The sequence below is a fragment of the Peromyscus maniculatus genome, chromosome 3 (genome assembly GCF_049852395.1).
Source record: "Peromyscus maniculatus bairdii isolate BWxNUB_F1_BW_parent chromosome 3, HU_Pman_BW_mat_3.1, whole genome shotgun sequence".
Taxonomy (NCBI): domain Eukaryota; kingdom Metazoa; phylum Chordata; class Mammalia; order Rodentia; family Cricetidae; genus Peromyscus; species Peromyscus maniculatus.
In genome coordinates, this window is record NC_134854.1 from 93,676,970 (window position 1) to 93,702,133 (window position 25,164).

The window sequence follows — 25,164 nt, forward strand, 5'->3', positions numbered from 1 at the left end:
CAAGAACTGTCAGTAGGCAGACGCTTGCTGAGATGCTGTAATGATGACTTACGGGGTGTCAATTGAAGATGTCAGGTTTCTCCTGAGGCTAGGGCATGATCTAAGTGAAGAATGACAGAATCTCATCTAGACAGGTGTAGGCAAGATTTCAAAGTGCAGAACCGGACCTCAGTTTCCCTACCGTAATACTGAGGGTGGGGCAGCCCTCTCCGGGGGTTCTGAGGCCCAGCCCACTGGGCCCCTGCAAGGCAAGGTTTCCACGCCACAGCGGGTGGAAGAGGACCCGCCCTGGCTGCAGCCCTCGGGCTGGGACGATCGGAGCAGGGGCGGGTCGCGCGGGTGCCCTCACCGCTAGCCGCCCAATCGCCAGCGGCCCGCGGAGCCCCGGGGGGCTGGGGCAGCTGGCGGAACGTGCCGCGGCTGCGCCGACGCGCGAGCGCGGGGCCGGGCCGGGCGGGCGCACTCAGTCTGGCGGCGGCGGCGGTGCGCGGACAGACAGACGTGTCGGGAGCGCAGCACTGCCCGCAGCCCAGCAGCCCGGGCCGCGCCCGCCCGCCCGCCCGCCCGCCCGCCATGGTGTCGTGGATCATCTCCAGGCTGGTGGTGTAAGTGGCCTCTTTTCTTGTGTCCCTTCTTCCCTTCCCTCCGGGTCCCCAGGTCCCCTTAGGGCCGCGCGCCCCTGCAAGCCACCAGCCACCAGCCCCGGGTCGCTAGAGCTATTAATACCCGGCGATCGCTAAATTTAGCAGGTACAGTAGCTGCTTGGGGACGCGGGGAGCGCGAGGAGGCGTAGGACGCTCGGCGCTACTGGTCCACGGGTGGCCGCAGGCGCGGGCGGCGCCTTGCAGGGGGACCGGGGCGTGGGTCCCCGCACGCCGGTGGAGTCGCCCGTGCTGGGCGATGCGTCTCGCCTTGCCTCTATTGCTTTGTTCCATTACGGGTGGGGCGGATTTGCAGGGGCCAGGAGTGGGTGCCCCGCACGTCTCTCTCTTTTGGGAGAAATGCTCTGGGCTCGCGGGCCGCCGCGCTTTGTCAGGTGAAAATGACAGACAGACAAGAGAGGCGCTGCCTGGAGGGGTCATCGCGGAGACGAGTAGCCAGAAGGAAGTGGGGGCACGCAATGGACTGGGGAAAATACTCCTTTTTAGGTTTCTCAAATAGACAGAGGTAAAGGCAGGTGGCATATAGACTAGTGTGCATCTTGGAGTAGATGTCTTCGTCCCTCTTGTCTGCTGTCCTTTGCAGGGGGTTGAGAGACAGGGGCAGGCACCTCTGGGTGTGCAAAGGGAATTTCTAAGTGACAGACAGCATCCCACCACCCCACCACCGCCAAGGGCGGCGGTGGTGACACCTCCCAAACGGTGTAGGAGAGCAGAGTCATCTGGGGTGAGGCCTGTATGAAGTCCTTGGGGATGTGTGATGGGGACTTTGTTTTGTTTTCTTTCCTCCCACCTTTCCTGCCCGGATTGGAACCATTGATTTAACCACCTGCTCGGGGGACCTGGGACTGAAATGGGTCTGGGGAGGCCTGGGTGAGGAGCACGTGCCCAGCATTTTCTTTGTCTAAGAAAGAGGGGCTGTTAACTCCCTTTGACGGTGCAGCGCCACATCCCACGTCTTGGCACATCTCTCTTCTTGGCTTCTTGACTGATTTTTCAAGGCCGTCTAGAGTGGCGTTCTTTAAAGTCCTAGCCATTGTCTCCCAGCCACCGTTCTGCCCTTGCCTCCCAAAGTCCAGCAAGTTACTCCACAAAGGTCTCTGCGACAGCTGTTGCCAGCTGCTGGAGGTTTGCTCTGTACCCTCAGGTGGCATGTAAAATATCTCCATTTCTGTGGCATGACTGGCATCAATAACACAGAGAAGCCACTGGCACGCCTTGCCACGCCTCATGCCCGACCAAAGCTTGTCTTGTCTTCGGTGGCATATTCTTCCCTGAAGTCCTGTGATCTTTGGATTTGCTTGTGACCTCTGGAGGACCTCCCGTGGGTGGGTGGGTGGGGCATTGGAGCTTACTTGCCTGGTGGGCTTCTCTGTGGGTCCTCAGCCAGCATCCACGCAACCGTTCTTCCCCCGCAGAGGAGGCACCTGAGGGGGGTGTAGAAAAGATGTGTAATGTTGGGAGGGGTTGCAACATCGTGATGTTACCTTCTGAAACAACCACGCCCTGAAGAACTGAGACTTCCGATGACGTCAATGACCATGAGCATTGCCCCTCAGGTCTACAGATACCCTCTGCACCCGAGATTGGTGGTATGTGGAGCAACTTGAAAAGGTCAATGGTACTTCCAACCCTGTCCCTAATTCACGACATAAACTCAACGTGAATTATTAACATAGATTTAAATGAACAATTCCTGGTTCACCTTAACAATACCCATTATAGACTATTAGCTGGTGTAAATAAACTGAAAACCAGCTACATCTTTGCCTTAGAAGGAAATCACATGGTAATTTAGGGGAGCTATAGTCTTTAAGAATATAACTTAATCTTCTATGTTTGTAAATATATTTATATGTGTGATGCAAGGAAATAATTGATTCAGCCCAATAGGTAAAGGGTGCGGAGCTGGGGGTGGGGCTGGGGTATTGTGTTTGGAATAAAGAAAATCCATGGTTCAAATCCAATTCTGCTTCTTGCCAGCAGATCCCAGTTCATAGCCCTGATTACAACAGATCGCAATTCCTAATTAACGGCACGCTGCTGTTGCAGATTTCAGTAACATGTGACCTGTGGATTCCCAGGCACCATGGTGAACACTACATCCATGGTGACTCCCTCCTGTCCTCAGGGCGCACTGCAAGAGGCCGTAAGCACTCTGGACGGGGCTCCAGCTCTGCAATTCTCCATCTGGGTTCCCAGAGGGCTTCGTGCTTTGCTGCCCTGATTCCATATGAACGTTCCCCCTTATTTTATATACTGGGGTTCTAGATAAAACAAAATTTGGACAATATACGGGTTTATTGCTAATAAAAACCACCAGTCCAGTCCTCCGCCTTCATCTATAGAACCGCAGAGGGAAAGCGCCTTGCCCAAGGTCAAAAGACCAGCTGAAGAAAATGAATTCAGGATGTTCAGTCTGATGGATGCATGCATAGTCAGGGACCCCGACGGTTGTACTGAGGCTATCTCTTTAAGGCTCCCTTAGCTCTCTGGTCTGAGCTTGTGCTATGATTTTGTTCATAAGTCCCATTTCCTTCCTGCGAGCAACCTTTTCAAAGTTTTGTCAGCCACATCAAAGAATATTTAAGGAAGACCTATTGCTGTGTTTGAGGATGGAGAGGGAGTGTCTTCCTGTCTTTATGGTTCCCATCATCCAACCAGAGTTACTGGGACAGGCTGATGCTGTGGATGTCCCTTCTGCCACTGGCCATGAGTGTTGTGAAGGCAGCAACTGTGACCTGTTTCCCTCCGTAGCCCCTGCCCCCCCCCAAGGCAGCACGGCTCCTCCCACCCCTCCCCCTATCCTCCTGCTTTAAACCAAGTACCTGGCATCTAAGGCCACTCATCTAACATTGATTTGTTGAAGGAGCCCAGAGGCTCCAGAGGCCCTGGATACAAGAAAGGGATCTGGACAGGGCTGTCCTCTGAGGATGAAGCACCTGGGCATCAGGGCAGGCTTGTGCCCGGTGGGCAAAGCTCAATGAGTGTGCGTGAGGTTGAGAACCTTCTTTCTGGCCACCTGTCTTCCTCCTGACTCCCTGGGCTCAACCAGGGAGAAATTAAGAGAATCCGCGTAGTAGCAAGTGGACCTTGTTAGTAGAGCCTGCTTGGTACCTTCATGGGCATGGGGCTCATTTAGGATTTGCCAGTCACCTCTTCACCTGTTTTTAAACAGGGTCTCATGTGCCCAGGCTGGACTCGGGCTCTCTGTGTGTGCTAGGCAAGCACTTTACTAACTGAGCCAGTCAGTGGCTCTTGTCTCACAAGGCCTAGACATGAATGAATTTCACACTGGGAGACAATGTCCAGGAGTAAATTGATAGAGGGAGCACAGAGAGGCTGCTCTGTGTCTTGGGAGAACGCGCCTCTTTGAAGTATCCCGAGAAGCAAGTACTCATTGTCTCTGACAGAGCTTGGGCCAAGGTCCAGAGCTGGCAGAATGAACCCAGAGCCTCCCACCCAGTGTGTGGTTAGAAGACTCAAAATCCTCCTTCACTACAGGGAAGAAGGAGAATCTTCATCCAATGAAAATTCATGAATATCTAATGGATATACTAAAACAAAACAAACAAACAAAAAGAGTTATTTCTACCTTGCACTAATTCAGGATCACTTACTTTCTCTGCTGTGCTAGGGATAGAACTCAGGGTTGTGTGTGTGCTGGGCAAGGATTAGGCAAGGACTAGGTAAGGGCTAGGCAAGAAAGGACTAGGTAAGGGCTAGGCAAGAAAAGACTAGGTCAGGGCTAGGCAAGAAAACACTAGGTAAGGGTTAGGCAAAAAAGGACTAGGTAAGGGCAAGGCAAGAAAGGACTAGGTAAGGGCTAGGCAGGAAAAGACTAGGTAAGGGCTAGGCAAGAAAGGAGTAGGCAAGGACTAGGCAAAGACTAGAAAGGGGCTGGCAAGGACTAGGCAAGAGCCCTACCACTAGCTACACCCACAATCCTTCTGCATATTTTTAAATGTTAGTTTCTGGGGCTTGGGACCCAGCTCATTTTTTAAAGAGTCCTTGCCTAGCACACACTAAGCTCTGCATCTCATAAACGTGGTATGGCGTCCCAATAATCCCAGCACTCAGGTGGAGACAGGAGGGTCAGGGGTTTGAGGCTATCCTTATCAAGTGTAAGACCAGCCTAGGACACAGGAAACCCTGTCTCTAAACAGAACAAGGGGCCAGTAACTCAGCTGCTTACTGAGTAAGAGGGGCTTGCCTGACACTTGAATTTGATTCTCAGGCCCCACATGGTGGTGAAAGAGAGAGCCGTCTCCCCAAAGCTGTCCTCTCGTCTCCACACATGAGCCATTACACGAGCATCCGTGCACTCACACAAAACAAAATCTAGTTTAATAAAAAGGGGTGGGATGGCTGAGCAGGTAAGGGTGCTTGCTGCTAAGCCTAACGACCTGAGTTCGGTCCCTGGGAGAGAGCCGACTCCTGCAGGCTGTCCTCTGACCTCAATGTGGCACACGCATGCGTAAGATGTGGTGAAACTCTTAAAAATTCACACAAGTGAGCCGGGCGTGGTGGCGCACGCCTTTAATCCCAGCACTCGGGAGGCAGAGGCAGGCGGATCTCTGTGAGTTCGAGGCCAGCCTGGGCTACCAAGTGAGCTCCAGGAAAGGCGCAAAGCTACACAGAGAAACCCTGTCTCGAAAAAACCAAAAAAAAAAAAAAAAAAATTCACACAAGTGAGAGACATTGGTTTTAGCAAAGTACAAAGTGATGCTGCGCCGGGCGGTGGTGGTGTACACCTTTAATCCCAGCACTCGGGAGTCAGAGGCAGGCGGATCTCTGTGAGTTCGAGGCCAGCCTGGGCTACCAAGTGAGTTCCAGGAAAGGCACAAAGCTACACAGAGAAACCCTGTCTCGAAAGACCAAAACAAAACAAAAAACAAAGTGATGCTGCAGTCTGGCTGGATCCCAGGAGTAGGACTTGGAGCGTGACAGCATTCACTCTGGGTCAGGGACGTAAAGGAGAGGAGACTGGAAGGAAGGAATGCCTGTGGGCTGTCCTCAAGCTGTTCCCCCACTGTTGCAAAACAAATGGAAAGAGTATGAATCTTCAGACAGAAGCTTGCCTTTCTTGGAGGCAAGCTCTTAAAATCTGGAACGCAGAAAAATAACCCAGCTAATAGAGGGTTCAAGTTCCCCGAGTATGTATTTCCTGCTGCAGTTGTGTGGGACACTGTAAACACTGGGTAGATGTTCAGTTAAATTGAGAGAGCATGTGGGTTCTAGTCTCCACACTGATCTTGCCCACCACTGGAGTCCAGAGTCAGGGGCCCCTATTCCCAGTTTGAGAGGTGAGATGTCCAGCATCACCTGAGAGGTCCTAGTAACTCCAAGAATCAGTATACATCAAGGCCACTTTCTTCCCCACCTGGCTCCAGAGTGCCACCTGTGTTTATAGGCATGAGAATCCTCCAGGAAGTGAAAATACCAGCTCTTTGTTTACTAATCCTGCCTGCGTGATGTGAAGGGGCACTCCAGACCTTCTACCATGTATCCCCGCCGGGTTAGTTGGCAAGTGAGGGCCTGAGTGCTTATGACCGAGTCAGTCCCTCCTTTCTGAAAAGAGCCATCTTCAGAGAGTGTACTGTTGGATGACAGAAGAGCTATGAAAAGCAAGAGGAAGGAGGAGATGGCTCTGTCCTAGTTTCTCTGTGTAACAGCTCTGGCTGTCCTGGAGCTCACTTTTTAGACCAGGCTGGCCTCGAACTCACAGAGATCCACCTGCCTCTGCCTCCAAAGTGCTGGGATTAAAGGCTTGCGCCACCACTGCCTGGTTATAGTTTGCTTTCTGTTGCTGTAATAAAACACTGAACCAAAGCATCCCAGTGGGGGCAGGGTGTATTTTATCTTACCATTCCAGGTAACAGTCCATCATTGAGGGAAGTCAGGGCAGGAACTCAAGGCAGGAATCTGGAGGCAGAAATCGAAGCCATGGAGAAGTGCTGCTTACCAGCTTGATTTTCTTTTCTTTTTTGGCTTGCCCAAAGACTTTCTTAGGTAATCCAGGACCACTTGCCCAGGGGCAGTACTGCTCACAGTGCTGGGCTCTCCCATGTCAGTCATGAATCAGGAAAATGCCCCCTTAGACTGTAGACTTGCCTATCGACAGTCTGACAGAGGCAGTTCCTCACCTGAGGCTGCTTCTTCCCAGGTGTCTCTAGTGTGTGTCAAGTTGGCAGAAACTAACCAGCACAGGCCCAGATGCAAGCCAGATGAGCCTGCATCATACACACACACACACACAGAGTCACTAGATAGCTGAAGAATATTTTCCTCTTACTACTGGGCTGGAGAATGTCCCAAAGGATTGGAAGGTGAATACTTACATAGTTAGTATGTGTTCTGAGCTCAACGATCTCATCCAACATCACAGTACACACCTTACTGTACTTTTGGAGTTTTTCAGTTCTCACCCAAGCACTATCCTAAAAATACAGGGGGAAAGGGAATATTAGAAGAAATATATTTATTTTTTTTCTGGTGCTAGTGATTGAACCTAGAACTTTATACACGTTTTACCATTCAGCCATACCCCTTTCGGCAGAAGACATCTTGACAGGGATCTTGTTATAGCCCTTCAAGCGTGGGCATAGGTACCAAGACCCTGTTATCTCTTATGATGCCTATGAGGCTGCCCAGAATACTGTCTGGAGGAAAAGCATGCAGTGGTCCCGTGCCATGGGAAGGAGTCCAGTCCTTTCAGTGGTTCCCGCAGGGAAGATGGAATTAGTTGCTCCTGGTTTGATCACCAATTCTGTCCCATCTTTACTAGATCTGTGAGTGGAAGCATCCATTTCCTGAGTTAAAATACCTTCCCAACATCTCTCTGTCTTTCCGTAGCAGCCACTGCCGATCCAAGGCCTTGCGGTCGCCTGGCATTTTAAGGCCGAAGAGCCTCCGGGTGCCAGCACCAGGAGCTGTCCAGCCTAGAGGCTCTGTGCGGCTGCTCCTTCCTCTTACAGCAGTCATGCTTAATTTCCATTTTTATTTTTCTCATAAATTTTATGTTGTTTCGTTAGTTTTAAGACAGTGTCCCAGGCTGACCTAAAACTATGTAGCAGAAGATGACCTTGATCTTCCAACGCCCCTTCCTTTACCTCCCAAGTACTAAGATCTGAGGGTCTAATCCAAGGCTCTGTTCACACTAGGCGAACACTCTTCCAAGTGAATGAACATCTCCAGCACCTCCCTCCTTTTTCTTTTACTGGTCACAGTTCAGTTATATTTTACCGTAGGCATTCTCCTTTGTCCTAATTCTATTTAGTTAGTTGGGGTTTTTTTCTAATTAAAAAATTTTTGTGTACAGATATTTTGTCTGCATGTATGTCTGTGCACCATGTGCATGCTTGGTGCCCTTGAATCCCCTGGGTCTGAGATTACAGTCAGTTGTGAACTGCTGGGTGGGTGCTGGGAATGGAACTCCATCCAGTCTTCTAGAAGAGCAAGCAGTGATCTTAACCACTGAGTCTTCTCTCCAATCCCAGTTAGTCATTTTTGTTTTGTTTTGTTTTTTTCGAGATAGGGTTTCTTCGTGTAGTTTTGTTGCCTGTCCTGGATCTTGCTCTGTAGACCAGGCTGGCCTTGAACTCATAGAGATCCGCCTGCCTCTGCCTCCCAAGTGCTGGGATTAAAGGTGTGCACCACCGCTGCCCAGTCCAGTTAGTCATTTTTAAAGGAAGGGTCTTGCTTTGTAGTCCAGGTTGGCCTTGAATGCTGATGTAGCCCAGGGTGGCTTCCAATTTATAATCCTAACCTCTGCCTCCCCAGTGTGAACCACTAAGCTCCATGCCCCTGGGAACTCTTACACACATACTTTTTAACCTCCTTGTAGAAAACGGTGGGCAGTCCTTTAGGCTGCAGACCAAGTTTCCCATTCCAGACTAGGACCTGCCCTGCCCTGTCTCCCCCCACTAAGCTTGAAGAAAAGACAATGACTTGGGTCTACATATGCACTTTGTGGGGGGGGGCGCTTTTTTTAACCTCTTTAAATTAGAAATATCTCCCTCCCTTCCCTTTCTCTTCCTTTTCTTTGTTCTGTTTTAAAATGAAAGGTCAGGCATTAGATTTAAGGAGAGCTTGAGGACAGTAAGGAGTGGGTGCCGGCGTCGGGCCATCATGTGTCCATTCTTCATGTGTGCCTCTAACTTCTTCCGGGTTGTATCAGTCACATTCCTTGTTGTTGTGACCAAGTATCTGACCAGAAGCAGCTGAAGGGGGAGTGGATTTTATTTAGCACACAGGTTGGGGAGATACGACCATCATAGTGGAGCCGGAGGTGGCTGGTTACATTGTTTCCACAGTCAGGAAGTAGAGTGGACAGGAAACGGGGCTGGGCTATGAACTCTCAAGGCCCGCCCCCAGTGACTCACTTCCTCTCTCAAAGCTCCAGGTTCTACCATCTTCCTGAACAGCACCACCAGCTTGGGAACCAAGTATTCAAAGACGTTGGCTTACAGTGGACATTTTAGATTCAAACCATAACATCCATAAAAACTGCCTTGGTCCCCTGACTGAATAACGATGTCCTCTGGGTTTCCAGGGTAGAGCTGTCACTGTATTGTCTGATACCATGGTTTGTGCATTTACTGCTCCTTGGAGACCAGATCTGTTTCTTTGTTGCCTCTTTGTTTGTAGTAGGTGCCTGGGAAGCTCATGTTGTATTATGGATGAGTTAGGACATCTTTCCTCAAAGACTGGCCTGAACCCCAGCTGCATGGACATCTGGAATAATTGAGAATACAGAATTCAGGGCTTTGCCCAAGACCTAGTGAATCTGCATTTTAACAAAATCCCAACAAAGGTTGAGGAATGCCAAGTCAGCAGGCAATATACGTCGTTATCCCTATGAAATAAAAAGGAACTGATAGTCTCAGGCTCCTATTTTGGCTAGAGAACTGGAATTCTGTCTCCTCATCTCTTCAGGGAGGACTAGTTCTAAGAGGTCCTGCCCTAACTTTTTATGAGTTTCAAACGATATAATTGGATTCCACTGACCTAATGCTCAGAGCCTCGAGCCGTGGTTCTCAGCCTTCCTAAGGTTTCGACCCTTTAATGCAGTTCCTCATGTTGTAATGACCTCTAACCATAAAATTATTTCCATTGCTACTTCGTAACTGTAATCTCGCTACTGTTATGAATCATAATGTAAATATCTGCTTTCTCATGGTCTTAGGTGATCCTTGTGAAAAGGTCATTTGACCCCCCCAAGGGGTCATGACCCACAGGTTGAGAACCACTGGCCTAGAGCCTTTCAAATATAGACTGATTAATTGTGAGCAATAAAAATATGCTTTGTCACCATTGAGGTTCAAATGGGCAAGACAATGCCTGACATACAGAATTTCAGGCTGGGCAAGTTCCATAGACCACTCCGGAGAATGGATGCAACCTGCCTAGAAAAATAAACTGGTAAGACATGACTAATTGGTACTGGAGTAGATTCCTAATCACACACTAGGACTTGTTCTCATGAGCATATGAAGTGTAGAGCCATTAGCCCATGTGTCTCCCCTGAGAAGGTTGCAAAGTCCAATGGCATCTGAGCATACTCCAGCCCAGGGCCTGTGTGCTGTGTAATCCTCTTAGCTCTACCTCCAAACCACCGCTCCCTCCCCCCATCCAACTATGACTCCAACTCTGTGTTAACACCCTGCTTCTTCCTGTTGTTTGGACCATTGGATGTGGCCCACTGGGAGAGCATCTACCTAGTGTGCACCATGCCCTGGGTTTGATCTCCAGAACCGTCAAGGAAAACGAATAAACAGAAACAATTCAGGAAAACTCGCCCAAGCGTTTCCACTTCTATTCCTGTCCCTCTAATGATTTGTTTAAAGTGTTCATGGATGAAGCCAGGCATAGTGGACACACCTTTAATACCAGGACTTGGGAGGCAGAGGCAGGTGGATCTCTGTAAGTTCAAGGCCAGCCTGGCTACATATGAAGTTCCAGGACAACCTAAATAGTGAGGCTTGACCTAAAATGGAAGATTTGATTTTTGTTTCTGGAAATACCAGAAGGGAAAAAAAACCTGAAAATTTTTCCTTAATAAAAGTGAATTACGCCAGGCGGGGGGGCGGCGCATGCCTTTAATCCCAGCACTCGGGAGGCAGAGCCAGGTGGATCTCTGTGAGTTGGAGGCCAGCCTGGACTACCAAGTGAGTTCCAGGAAAAGGCGCAAAGCTACACAGAGAAACCCTGTCTCAAAAAACAAAAATAAATAAATAAATAAATAAATAAATAAATAAATAGTGAATTAGAAAATTAAAAGAAATTCTAAGCCAGTCAGGGTCATTCATAACTGTAATCTCAGCACTCAGGAGGCTGAGGCAGGAGGATTTCCACATATTTGAAGCCAGCTTGAGTTACATAGTAAATTCCAAATTAGTCTGGGCTCAGAGTGGTTCAGAAACCAAAAATAACAAATAAAACATCTAAAACTATGAGATAAAATATAACAGCATTCCTCTTCAAAGGTCTAGCCGAGTTTTTAAGTAACAAAGGAAAAGACCCCCAAGTCAGGCAGTGGAGACACTTGAATTTAAGTCCCAGTGTCCATTCACTGGCTATGTGACCCCATCAACTTCTCAAAGATAGAATCGTAACTCAATCATCTTTATCTCTGAGATGCCCAACATAGGGCATAGCACCAAGGAAATGATCAATAATGGACACTGAATTGATTAATAAATCAGCTAAGTGATGAACTAATGAATCAGTATTGAGGGAGGATGGGAGTCCTCACTGTTTGCTACAGTTCGGTTCCTTATTGTCCCCAAAGGTCCATGTATTGAAAGCCAGGTTTGTGCCCAGTGCCTGAGAAGGCCATAAGAGCGTGCCAGCTCCCTTGGTGCTGGGGACTGAATCCTTTTGCCAGGCCAGCAAGTATTCTTAACCACTAAGTCGTTTCTCCAGCTCCAGCCCCGTTCTTTCTTTTTTCATTTTATTTTATAATTTCATTTAATTTTACATATCAGCCACAGATTCTCCTGTCCTCCCTCCTCCAGCCCCCTCCTCAAACCCACCCCCCATTCCCATCTCCTCCAGGGCAAGGACTCCCCTGGGGAGTCAGCAGAGCCTGGTAGATTCAGTCAAGACAGGTCCAGTCCCCTCTTCCCTTCACCCAGACTGAGCAAAGTCTCCCAGCGTTGTTTCTTTTCTTTCTTTCTTTTTCTTTTCTTTTCTTTTTTTTTTTTTTTTTGGTTTTTCGAGACAGGGTTTCTCTGTGTAGCTTTGCACCTTTCCTGGATCTCGCTTTGTAGACCAGGCTGGCCTCGAACTCACCAGTGTTGTTTCTTGAGACAGAATTTTTCACTGGCCCAGAATTTACCAATCAGGCTAGGCTAGCTGGCCAGTGAGCTCCAGCACTGGGCTTACAAGCACGCGCCACCATGCCTAACCTTTTTTTTTTTTTTTTAAACATGGGTTCTGGGCATGAAACTCAGGTTCTCATTGTTGCATAGAAACCTTTATCACCTATGTCCCAAACCCTCATTATGGTTTTCTTTGTTTGTTTGTTTTTTGCATTTCCCTGAATACTTAATGAGACTGAGTTTTGTGTGTGTGTGTGTGTGTGTGTGTGTGTGTGTGTGTGTGTGTTTACTAGCCATTCACGTTCTCTTTCCTGTGAAGTACCTGTTCAGTTTTGGTCAATCCCCCCCCCTTTCTCCCATACTGCAGGAGGAGTTTTTTAAATACCCTGTGTGCTATCCCATTGCCACTTATGTGTCTCAAACATCTCCGCTCTGTCTGTAGCTTCTTCTCCCATTTTCTTTGTGATGTATTTTGATGTGCAGCATTTCTTGGTATTCATGCCACAGATTAATCAACTTTTGTGATTCTTAGTGTTGTTAAACATTTATTTGTTCCGTGTGTGTGTGTGTGTGTGTGTGTGTGTGTGTGTGTGTGTACCATGTGCTTAGGTGCCCTTGGAAGCAAGAAGAAGATGTAAGATTCCCTGGAATGGGAATCCCTGAATGTGAGCCTCCAGTGAGGGTCCTGGGAACTGAACCCAGCTCCTTTGCGGGAGCAGCATGTGCTCTTAACCTCTGAGCCACAATTCCAGTCCCTTTCTTATAGTGTTGTTTATGGCCTCTGAAGCCCCCCCTTCCTGAACTCACGAGCCTACTGCCTTGTTCCTGACAGTTGAACAGTATTCCTATTCCCATTTCACTTTTCTAATCCACGCTGAGCTGGGTTTATGTATCGCGTGAAACAGGTGCCTTTTTTCCCCCATATGGAAAACTAGTTGCCAGTTCCATGTAATAGAAGTGTGTCCTTCCTCTGCACTTCTGCGGTGCCCAGGCTGCAGAATCGGTTTCCCAGGCGTGGGTGTTTCTGGACTCTGCTTTATCAGTGAATGCTTTGGCTTCACACCAGCACCGCACTTCTAATTACTGAAGCTTGTGGAGAGTCCTTTATGTTTGAGGTTTGAAGATGTGACTTTTATTTTAAAGTATGACACGCTGGCTCACAGATGTCTCGAGCAACACCGGCTTCTGGGGAGTCTTGATCCAGCAGCAGCTCAGCACTGGTACCAAATCAGCAGGCTCTCTGTTCTCTCAACTGCAGTCCTTGGTGGCTCCTATATAGATATGACTGACTCCTGTTGCTGGAGGGCTTCTCTCCAGGTTCCCCAAGCCCCGCAGTCCCACAATCCACTTATAAAATAATCACTCAGACGCTTATATCACTTATAAACTATATGGCTGTGGCAGGCTTCTTGCTAACTGTTCTTTTATCTTAAATTAACCCATTTTTATAAATCTATACCTTGCCACATGGCTGGTGGCTTACCAGAGTCTTTACATGCTGCTTGTCCTGGCGGTGGCTGCAGTGTCTCCCTCTTCAGCCTTCCGCTTCCCAGAATTCTCCTTTCTCCTTGTCCCATCTACTTCCTGCCTGGCAACCTACTTCCTGCCTGGTCACTGGCCATCAGTGTTTTATTTATATAGAGCAATATCCACAGCAGACTCCTGGCAGCCAATGGACTTTGAATTCATCTATATCTAGCAGGGATCTGAGACGCCTCTTCTGCAGATGCCCCCTAGAAACCATCTTCTTCTAGTCTGGCCACAAGCCTGTCATTCTGCCATTCCTATGGCTGAGAAATGGGATGTGCCGAGTGGCAGCCAGGACCCACCAAACATCGGAGGATATGGTCGGCTTCTTTAAGCACAGGGCCCCCAGGAGTTGAGGGGACAGGGGAGAGACACAGAGAATGTTTTGGGTCCCCTTTCCAAGATAAGAGCCAGCTGGACGGTGGACTAGAGAAACTGCAAACACCCACGAAGGAATTTGTCAGTATCTATAATACTATAAAACCCTTTACTGGGCTGGCAGGATGGCTCACCGGGTGTATATATGTGCTTATGCCGTCAAGCTTGATGACCTGAGGTTGATCCCTGGGACTCCCATGGTGGAAGGAGAGACCTGACTCCACGGTTGTCCTCTGACCTCCACATGTGTGCTGTGGCACTCATGCACCGACTCGGCCACAGCGTTACTGAGTCCCTACAGTGTGACAGTACTGTGCTCTGCACATGTCCGGCACCTGCACACGGCCATCTGGGCCCCGCTGGGGGTGAGGCTAGGTGACTGAGGAAAACATGCGGAGTCAGTCGCTGGTGTCCTGGCATTTTCCATGTAAAGCCCTATAATTTCATACTAGGTAAGCATGACTCTCTTTCCCAAATGATGTACTTAGAACCTAGCCTTCCCCCAGGCCATCCTGTCAGTCAAATGCAGCCAAGCACGGTCTGGCTCAGTACTGGGTGTGACTTGGGAGTGTAGATTCAGGTCCCGGGTGAGCTGTGACACATGGGGCACGGAACTGTGCTTCTCAGGACCCCACAGGGCACCACGGGACTGTACCTCCTGGTGGGCAAGTCCTGAGTCCTCGCTTATTCCACCACCAAATCTCCAGAAGTGACCATTGCTGAGAGCTAAGCAGACCCTCGCCAGCATCTCAGGGACCCAGCAAGACCCGGCAAGGCCTTTGGTGTTTATGGTGAGGAGCTGTTGAAGACAAGAACCCAAGGGATGACTCCCGAGAACTGCCTCCCCATGCTCCCTCTGGGGAACAGACACAAGCAAGGAAGTCAGGCCTAGCAGACAAGCGATTACTGTGGTCTTCACCCACACAGGCTAGGGGGACAAACTCAGAGTGCTGGCGATGCCTTGACCATCTTCCTTTGTGATAGGCTAGCCCTGGTGCTGGGGTTTCTGTCCCAGATGGCTCAGCTCCGGCAGCCTGCTCAGCTTACCTGGGCCAGACCCATCTTGGAGAGGTTGGGATCATCCTGGGCCAGCCCTGTCTTGGAGAGGTTGGGATCATCCTGGGCCAGCCCCATGTCAGAGAGGCTGGGATCATCCTGGGCCAGCCCCTCCCCCCTCCCCCCAGGCATTGCAGGCTTCAGCACTTCGCTGGAGGCCAACTCATCCACCTTAATGAAGCTCTGGGTGGAGAGCTGGTTTCCTTGCAGGGCCTGGGCAGATTCCCCCGCTGACACAGATACCCAGGCAGCTGAGCTGCTGACAGTGCATGGGCAGGAATGTGAGGTCAGCTGTGGCGGTTGCATGCCTGCCACCAGGCTGGGTGAAGTCACTTGGTGGGGGCGGGAGCTCAGATCCCAGGAGGAAATTTTGGAGAAGTTTCCTGGGTAGAGAGTCAGAACCAATTGCTGTGGGTTTGTCTTTTCATTGATCCTAAGCTTCATTTGGAGACCTAGCGGTTTCTAAACTGTCTTCTCGTATGTTGTGGGATCCAGGGTCACAGATATGCTGGCGGGAGAGAAGAAACCAGCTTGCGGATGCTTCGCGGGCTTGCAGGGTTTTAGGTTGGAATCAGTTGCCAACACTTAAGATGGAGAGGCATGATTCCAGAAAAAAGTCTCTTGAGCAGTAAGTTCTGGCTTGGGGACGTAGCCTAGTGAGTCGTAGCCTAGTGAGTCGAGAGCTTGTTTAGGATGTGAGAAGCTCTGCTTCTGGCCCTTTGTATCTCATCAACTGGACATGGCGGTGCACACCTGCCTTCCAGCCCTTGGGAGGTGGTGGAGGGAGGGTCGGAAGTTCAAGGTCATCCTCTGCTACCTAGTAAAATTGAGGTCAGCCTGGGCTACAGTGAGACCCCGTCTCAAAAGACAGAAGTTCTGAATGACTCCAGCAGGGCAGCATTGACTGAGCTTTGGGTGGCGGCCCCTGGGGCACTAGCTCCCCCAGGACAGTGACTGCAGGCCACTGATTCCTTTCTTTTCCTTGCTAGCTTAGACCTTGAATCTGTATTTCCAGACCACCCGGAGGAAGCAAAAACAAAACAACAAAACAAAAAAACTCAACAGTGTTTTGCCAATGAGGTCACAATGGCCCCAACTGGTTTCAACATGTTATGTAGAAAAATAGTCATGGCCTGATTCAGCCCTGGCTCTGCAGCTAACAGCTCAGTCATTGTGAGGGAATGGCTTGCCTTGTCCGGGTCCCAGGTTCCCGTTCCCAGAAATGAAGGAGCCTGGAACTAGGTAGCATATTCCTCCACAAGAGCTAGAATCCTGAGAAACTGAGGAAGGAAAGGGAGGAGAGAAGGGGAGCTGAAGACAGAAAGGAGAAAGGCTGGGGAGATGGCTGTCGGTAAAGCTTGCCTTGCCGGTGTGAGGGCCTTAGTTCCACTCCACCCACGCCCCCAGTCCACATAAAGAGCTGCGCACGGGGGCTGGAGAGATGGCTGTCCGTAAAGCTTGCCTTGCGGGTGTGAGGGCCTTAGTCCCCCCCCCCTCCAGTCCACATAAAGAGCTGCGCGGGGGTGGGGGGCTGGAGAGACGGCTCAGTGGTTACGAGGTAAGGAGCACGTCCCGCAGAGGACAGGAGTTCAGTCCTCAGCACCCACAGCTGGTGGTTCACAACCACTTAGACCTGCAGCTCCAGGAGACCTGACCCTCACGTGGACACACACGCGTGATTAAAGATAAAGTAAGTCTTAGCAGGAAGCCGGGTGTGGCAGTGTGGCCTCTGTCACCCGGGTAGTGGTAAGATGAGTGGTAGGGACAGGTTGGTTCCTAGAGCTTGCTGGCCAGCTCCCTGTGTTGGTGGAGCTCCATTTGGTAGAGGTCCGGGGTCCCTAGAGACCCTGTCTCAAATGAAAGGGAGTGTGTGTCCACTTCTTCTCTTAGCCAGAGGACCCCTTCCGGTGCAGACCACGCAGGCCCTGTGCATGCCGCCACAGTCTGTCTCTGAATTCATAGTGCACCTGTCCTCTTGTGTCTAGAAGGCCCCGATTCCTTGGTGTCCTCCATCCCCTCTGGCTCCTACACTCTTTCTGACTCTGCTTCTGCAGAATTCCCTGAACCCCGAGGGGAGGGATTTGATGGAGACGGTACTTCTAGGGCTGAGTGTTCCAAGGTCTCCCGTTCTCTGCATATTGCCTGGCTGTGGGTCTCTGTATGTGTTCCCCTCTGAAGCAGGAGGAAGATTCTCTGGTGACGGCTGAGCAAGACACTGATCTATGAGTGTATCAAATGTCATTAGGAGTCATTTTATTGCTGCGTTCCTTTAGCAGAACAGTAGTATTTGGTTTTCCCTAGGTCCCTGGCCTAGCTAGTCTCAGGTTCTTGGCCACCCAAGAATCATTGGGTATGAGTTCCATCTCATTCTGCTTTAATCCATTTGCATTTCAGTTACATTAACTCCATTTTCCAGGACCTTCCATAAAATTGGATGTTCACTGTACAAGGAAAACAAGAAGCCTGCAGTACCTAGATGTTCACAGGGGTTCCTACCTACATGGATGCTTGTCACTCTCAGTAGTCATGGGTAGTATACAGCTAGGTCAAGGAGGACACAGGACCTGGGCCTTGTTCCCCCGACTTAGAGGCAGACTTAAATATAGTTACTATCATGAAAGTGAGTACTACCACCAACACAGCATTTGCATTGGCAGTTTGCTTATATTGTCTCACTTAAGCCACACGGGGCAGGCAGTGTCTACATTCTCTAGAGGAGCAATCCAAGGCTCACAATGGCTGAGGAATGTGCCTGGCTTGTAAATGTCCCAGACAGGAATCCAGTATGAATCTGCCCTTGCCTGGTGGCTACTACATCCCCATTATCCATTAAGGCATCATTCATAATGCAGGGCGGTGATAAACTAAAAGTTCTCTCCGCATCTCTACTATGACACGCAGAAATACTGGGGGATGCACAAGCTGGTCCAGCCTTGTGGAAGAGGAGTAAGCCATCTTCCAACTGCCTTTGGGATCCCCTTTTGTAGGAGGAGAGGCATGTTTGTTCTGGGCTGTTTGGAGTTAAGAAGAACAAGGAGAATGTGCCAATTATATTTGTCTGGCTGGGGTGAAGAATTGGTGTGATGTTATTTGAGGGAACTCACTGGGAAAAGGCAGATTTTGAGGGAAGGATCCAGAGCTTTGCTTTTAGGCAAGGGGCCAGCCAGTGAGGGCCTTGTCAGAGTAAGGCCAGACAGTATTGATGTCAAGTTTGCTGTCCCTTCCTCCCGCCACATCTCTCCAGAGCTTCAGAATGTGACTTTATTTGGAAATAGGGTTCTTACGATGGATGTCAAGTTGGGGTGAGCTCTGGCTGGATTGTTTGGTCATAATCCAAGGCCTGGTGTCCTTATGAGAAGAAGGATATTTGGACAGACTTGAGATGTATAAGGGAACACCATGGGACAGTGGAGGCTGAGTGTTGTGATCCTTCTACACACAGTGATGACAGAGGAAGAGGTAAGGGAGAATCCTCTCCTACAGTCCCCAGAGGGAGAGTGGCCTTGCTGTCACCCTGACTTTAGATGTGAAGACTCCAGAACCTCAAGAATAAATTGTTTCAAGCCACCAAGCTGGGCATTTCTAAGAAACCAATGTGCTGTCCATTAGTTTGAAGCACCTGTTGACCCCTCCTGGCCCCTGTTGCAAAAGGGCCCTGGGAATGGGTGATCCAGAATTTTGCATGGTGTTTAGAATCCTCCAGAATCTAATCCCAGATAACCTTGTTTTTTCACACTTCCCACAAACATCTGTATTAGTTGCTTTCTTCGTTGCTGAGGAAACACACCTGACCAAAGCCACGTAAGGGGAGAAGGTTGCTTGGTTCACAGCCTGAGGGCACAGGTCATGTACCAGGGAAGCCGCTGCGGTAGCAGTGGGAGGCAGCTGGTCACACTGCAGCCACACTCGGAAAACAGGGTGGTGAATGAATGCTTGCTCTCAGCTGGCTTTCTCCTCTTCATTCAGTCTAAGACCCCAGCCCCGCTGGGTGGTGGTGGCCCACGCCTTTAGGTGGATCTCTGAGTTCAGCCTGGTCTACAGAGTGAGTCCTAGGACAACCAGGGCTAAACAGAAAAAAACCCTGTCTGGAGAAGAAAAAACAAAAACCAAAACCAAAAAACCAGCCTCTGGAATTGTGCTACCCACATTTTGGGAATCTTCCGACCACAATTCAACTAATCTTGAAACTCCCTCACACACATGCTCAGTAGCTTGTCTCCTAGGTTGACTCTGGATCCTGTCTCACTGATGATCAGTACTCACCATCACAATGTCTCTATATAACCGAAGCTTTCTGTGCTATAATTGGGTCATTGCTTTGTCCCTTGGAATGCATCTCCCCGTCTCCTTCCCTGTGTCCTATCTATCCCAAATGCTGACTTTTCTACCCTGGTACTTTGTAGTTCAATGTAGGTGCTCTGTTCTGCAACCTCAGAGCACACAGTGCCAGCATCGGTTACTGGGCAACATCCTACATAGCTGTCCTGAGGCATTTTATATGTTTTCATGTTTAACTCATTTGTTATTCTTTTACTAACTTGACCAGTGTTGATGCGTTGTCTCTTGGGCTCCATCTCAGCTCTTTAAAGGCAGATAGCAGAGTCTTCTTCCTTTTCTCCTATATACTCTTTGTGCATTATTATTGGATAGATATAGATAAGAAAGAAGTTTCTAAGCAATGATGGGAGTTAATTTTCTTGGTTTGAGAAAGATTAGAAAGGACTGTTAACTCAAAGTTAAGTCTTGATCTTTGGGATATGTCCTACTTTCCTGTCTGTTGCTCTGATAAGATACCCTGGCCAAAAGCAACTTAGGGAAGAAAGGATTTATTTGGCTTCATAATTCTAGGTTCTCGTCCATAATTTGGGAGAAGTCAAGGCAGGAGATTAAAGCATCACACCCACAGTCAAAAGCAGAGAATACACTCGTGGCACTTTGCTTGCTTGCTCTCTTGCTGGCATTCCTTACTGTTTTACGATTCAGGGCCCAGCCTAGGGAATGGTGCTGCCCACAGTAGACTTGGCCTCCCTCCATCAATTAACTATCAAGACAGCCCCCTACAGACATGCTCACAGGAAAGCTTGACATAGATAATTGAAGTTTTTCTCAGGTGAGTCTAGGTTGTGACAAGGTGACAGTTTAAACTAACTGGCACAGTATAGCTTATATACGCTGTCTGTGAACATCCCTGCCATACAAATCCCCTTCCTTTAGCAATCCCAGCCTTGTTTATCCAGAAGGCAAAAGTCATTGAGATCTCAGGTGTGCCCAGTTCTAGGTGGAATAACAGCAACCATGTAAATTAAGACAGATGTGACTCTATTCCTCAATAAGTCTGTAGTATTCTCAGGAAATACGGACACAGAGCAAGTGAGTGTTTAAGTTGATTTCCTGTGGCTTTTGATTAAAGCGACACAGTACAGGCAGGCCAGGCAAGCGGGCTGTGTTCCTGGAAGCCGTGTCTGTTTTTCATAGCCTGCCCTCTCCACTTAGTGGTGGCTAATTGCAGCAGGTGGACACCTGACTCAAGCCGAACCAATTGTACTTCACCGGTCCTGGAAACAGAGAAGTGATTCAGAAGTAGCCAGTTGCCATGAACTGAATTGTGTTCTACCAAAATTCATATTTTGAAGCTCTGACCCATAATGTGATGATATTTGGAGGTGGGTTCTTGGGAGAGATATAGTTATAAAATCATGAGGGTGGTGCCCTTTATGATGGGATTAGTGTCTATATAGGAAGAGGCTTTCTCTCTCTCTCTCTGTCTCTCCCCCTCCCTCTCCCTCTCCCTCTCTCTTTCTCCCTCTCCCTCTCCCTCTCCCTCTCTCTCTCCCTCCCTCCCTCCCTCCCTCCCTCCCTCCCTCCCTCCCTCTCTCTCTTTCCACCATCTGAAATCCAAGAGTTCTCATCAGTACCTCTAGATAGTGCCAATGACTGGATACTTCCGGTGTCCAGAACTGTAGTGAAGTAAACTTCTGTTGTTTAAGCTGCCCAGTATATAGAATCAAGCTATGACAGCAGGATCTGCCTAATGCCGTTGTTAATTAATAAGTATGAGCTGAAAAGAATAAGAGGCAGGGGTGTGGTTGGAGGGTAGCTTGGTAGACAGACTGTTTGCCTAGCCTGAATGAAACCTGTTTGATTTCAATCACCACATGAACCAGGAGTGATGAACCTGTAATCCCAGTTCTTAAAATGTAGAGGCAGGAGGACAAGAAGTCCATGGTCATTCTGTGCTATATAACAAGTTCAAGGCCAGCCTTGGCTACATGGGGCCCTATCTCATAAAAGAGGAATGGGGTAAGAGGCAGGTGCAAGGGCTGTGCTTGCCTTGTGGATGGAAGTTCCCACGAAGAGCATGCGCATTTGATCTCTTGTTTGTTTAAAAAACTTTTTATTATTTATCATGTGGTGTGTGTGTGTGTGTGTGTGTGTGTGTGTGTGTGTGTGTGTGTGTGTGTATGAGTATATGCTCATGTATATGTGCAGAATCCAGAAAGGGCATCAGATCCTTTGGAGCTGGAGATGTGTGTTTTCTAGACACCTGGCTTATTCATGGGTGCCGGGATCTGGATTCTGGTCCTCATGATGGAACAGCAAGCTCTCTTAACTGCTGACTCATCTCTGCTGCCCACTGAGCTCGCCCTCATTTGGTCTTGAGGTCTCTGGCAGATGTGTCCAACCCATGGCATGGCTGTCAGGCACCTCAGGATAGCTGTGAATGCAGCCCAACAAAACTGCAAAGTCATTTAAACATTGTAAGGGTTTTGGGGTTTTTGTTTTGTCCTGTTGTGTTTTTTTGAGATTTAGAAAAATCTCAATTGTGCCGTTCCTGAGTATGAACTTTTGAGATGACAGTGTCATGACTCGGTATCTAAAGTTTAGCTACATCTACGAGATAGTTGGTGTAGAGGACCCCTGATGTGTCTGGAGAGACACAAAGGGAAAAGGAGACCAAAGGGCAGGAACCATACAGAATGGATGACAGACCCAGGGGATTAGGGGGCCAGTGGGGGCCAGTGGGGCATCTGGGCACACAGGGAGCTCAGCCCTGGAAGCATGCATGCGTCCAGGAGAGTGAACTGTGTGTGTGTGTGGCGGGGGTGCTTTTCCTGAGGTCCGTGGGGTTCTCCACTGTGCTTTCCTGTGGGGATGGCAGACCTGGGCCGGTGGCTGAGAAAATGCACACTGAGAGTGAGCTTGTGTCCTTGACGGCGTCTTCCGTGATCGTGTCCGGTTGTGTGAGCAGCCGTGGGGTCTGTTAGGTCTGGGGTCAGTTTGGTGAGGAGCAAGCTCGGAGACTACCACACAGAGAGGGAAGCTTAGCCAGGCCAAAGACAGTGGAGTCCAGCTGGGTTTCAGAGGGGGGTTAGGTCGAAAGATGGGTGCTGAGACAACGGCTGTGTTAAACACAGTCACGGCAGTCAGGAGGATGGCAGAGACAAAGAGGAGAGAGGCGTTCACAGAGCATCTGCCTGGGAGGAACGCCGCCCGGCCTGGCTCCTCTAGGACTCTTCCCTCCCTGGTTCTTGATGCCTGCAAGTCCAGGCTGTCCTTGGGTTGTGGGCCACCCTAGCACCCTCCCTCCAATTTCTTAGGCCAGAGAAGAAGCTCTGTCAAGATCCTTCCATGTGACAGCGGAAAACCAAAGCAGAGGCCAGGCATGGGCACCGGGCATGTCAGGGAGAAAAGGCAACTTAGCTGCAGGTTTCCACACCCACCCTCTGCTTTTCCTACCGTTCAGAGCCAGGAGAGCAGACTCAAGGTAGTTCTGAAGCCGCCAGGAAAGTACATTGTTCCTTTCCCATTAGCCTCTTAACACAGGGTCTGATGCCAGCACCCACCCATAATTCTAGCGCTTGGGAGGTGGAGACAAGAGGATCAGGAATTCAAGGATAACCTTGGCTATACACGGAGTCTGAGGCCAGCCTGGGCTATGTGAGACTCTGTCTCAAAACAAAAACAAAACAAACCCCAGCTGGGCATGGTGGTGCACAACATTAACCCCAGCACTAAGGAGGCAGAGGATCTCTGTGAGTTCAAGGTCAGCCTGGTCTGCATAGTGAGACATCATCTATGTTCTGTCATACCTGAAAGTTCCTTCCCGGCCTCAAACATGTTTGCCCCCTTTCTGTGTGATACTGTCAGATGGAGAGCGAGGCCCTCAACACCTCCACTGGCGCTCGTAGATCTTGCACCTCAGTCTTAGCGGTGCTCCTGGCCCACAGCCAAGGTCTTCCCATTCCCATGTGGTTTTCACATTTGTCTTCTTTTTCTTCTTGTAATGTGACCTACAATTAAGTCTCAAGAACAGATGTTCTTCTCTGAGCTGCACAACAGAGAATTCCCGACACTGTACCCTATTTGGTTCTCTTATTTAAAGATACATGCACACACGCACGTACGCACGCACGCACGCATGCACGCATGCACGCATGCACGCACATTTGCAATAAGCAAGCTTCTCCTAGCACTGGTTTGCTAAGTCAGAGACTCACTGTCTATCCCAGGGTGGGCTTGAACTCATGACCTTACTGCCTCTCCTTCCAAGTACTGAGATTACAGACATATGCCACCATGGTCAGCTTAAGATGTGTATTTTTGGGGACTGGAGAGATGGCTAGGTAGTTAAGAGCACTTGTCACTCTTGCAGAGGACACAGGTTTGGTTCCCAGCACCTGCATGGAGGCTCACAACCATCCATAACTCCAGTTCCAGGAGATCTGACACCTTCTTCTGAACATTATGGGCACCAAGCATACACATAATGCACACACATATGTGTAAGCAAAACACACATACACATGGAGGCCAGAGAGATGGCTCAAAGGTTAGAAGTACTTTCTGTTCTTCCAGAGGACCTGGGTTCACTTCCCAACATGGCTCACAACCATCTGTAACATCAGTTCCAATGGATCTGATGCCCTCTTCTGTCCTCTGTGGGCACTAGGTACACATGTTGTACACATACATCTATGTAAGCCAGACACTCGTGCACATAAAATTTTTCAAAACCACTCATAATGCATGAAATAAATAAATCCTTAAATATTTTTAACACACATTTTTATTTTTATTGGTATTTGTATGTGAGAGATATGTATATGTGCATGAGATTGAGTGGCACTTGTGTGCAGGAACTCTCAGAGACCAGAAGAAGGTATTGGGTCCCTGGGAGCTGGAGTTGCATGTTATTGTGGAGCTCCTGATATGGGTGCTAGGAACTGAATTCTGGTCCTCTGGAAGAGCACCAAGTGCTCTTAACTGCTGATCCATCTCTCCAGACTCGAGAAATGTATTTTTAAAATGGGTTCATTAGTGCTAAGTTATGGAGCAATGTAGATGTAACCAACCATCTTATTAAATAAGAAACACAGAACCAATGCAAAGAAGAAAGCCAAGAGATCAGAGCTAAGAGCCTTACTGCCTGCTGCAGCTAGCCTATTCAGCCAAGAGACCTCTCCAAAAGAGATCTACTTCCTGTGGGTTTGTCTTTATATAGTCTTTCTGTTCTGCCTTCTCATTGGTTGTAAACCCAAACACATGACTGCCTCGTCACTGCCTGTATGTACAGCCCTCCAGGTCTTCTATGGTATTGAGATTAAAGGCATGTGTCTCCAATGTTGGCTGTATCCTTGAACACACAGAGATCTACCTAGCTCTGCCTACTAAGTGCTGGGATTAAAGGTGTGCACCACCAACACCCAGCTTTTGCTATGGCTGTAATAGCTCTGACTCCCGGGCAACTTTATTTATTAACATACAATTAAAATCACATTTCAGTACAAATAAAATACCACCATAGAGCAAGCCTGGATGTCCATCACCAGATGACAGAGCAAAAGAAAACAGAAAACGTGGAGCACATACATGATAGAGCGCTGTGGAGATGTAAGGAAAAACAGAAGTGGAACATTTAAAGACAGAGGGACAGAACTGAAGACCACTGTGTTAAGTTAAATAAGCCAGACTCAGAAAGACACATTTTCCATGTCCTCTCTCATCTATGGAATCTAAAGTGTGTGTGTGTGTGTGTGTGTGTGTGTGTGTGTGTGTGTGAGAGAGAGAGAGAGAGAGAGAGAGAGAGAGAGAGAGAGAGAGAGAGAGAGAGAGAGAGAGAGAGAGAGAGAGAGAGAGAGAGAGAGAGAGAAGAGAGAGAGAGAGAGAGACAGGAGAGTAGGAACAGGCCTGTGAAAGGGGAGTCAGAAGTCTAAAGGATG

General features: G+C 49.0%; 1 protein-coding gene across 4 annotated transcripts in view; it reads left to right on the top strand.

The window, feature by feature from the left end:
- Positions 1-234: 234 nt before the first annotated feature.
- Positions 235-25,164, top strand: part of Reep1 (receptor accessory protein 1) — a 103,305-nt gene continuing 78,375 nt past the window's right edge. For 3 of the 4 annotated variants that reach the window (XR_006070406.2, XM_076566915.1, XM_042273452.2), the window contains exon 1: positions 452-605. Coding sequence is in view for 3 of the 4 variants with exons in the window: in XM_076566915.1 (XP_076423030.1) it covers positions 574-605 (32 nt within the window). In the remaining variant the exon portion in view is untranslated. Of the gene's footprint in view, positions 606-25,164 lie in introns of all 4 variants that reach the window. The other variant, XM_042273451.2, reaches the window with a different exon arrangement.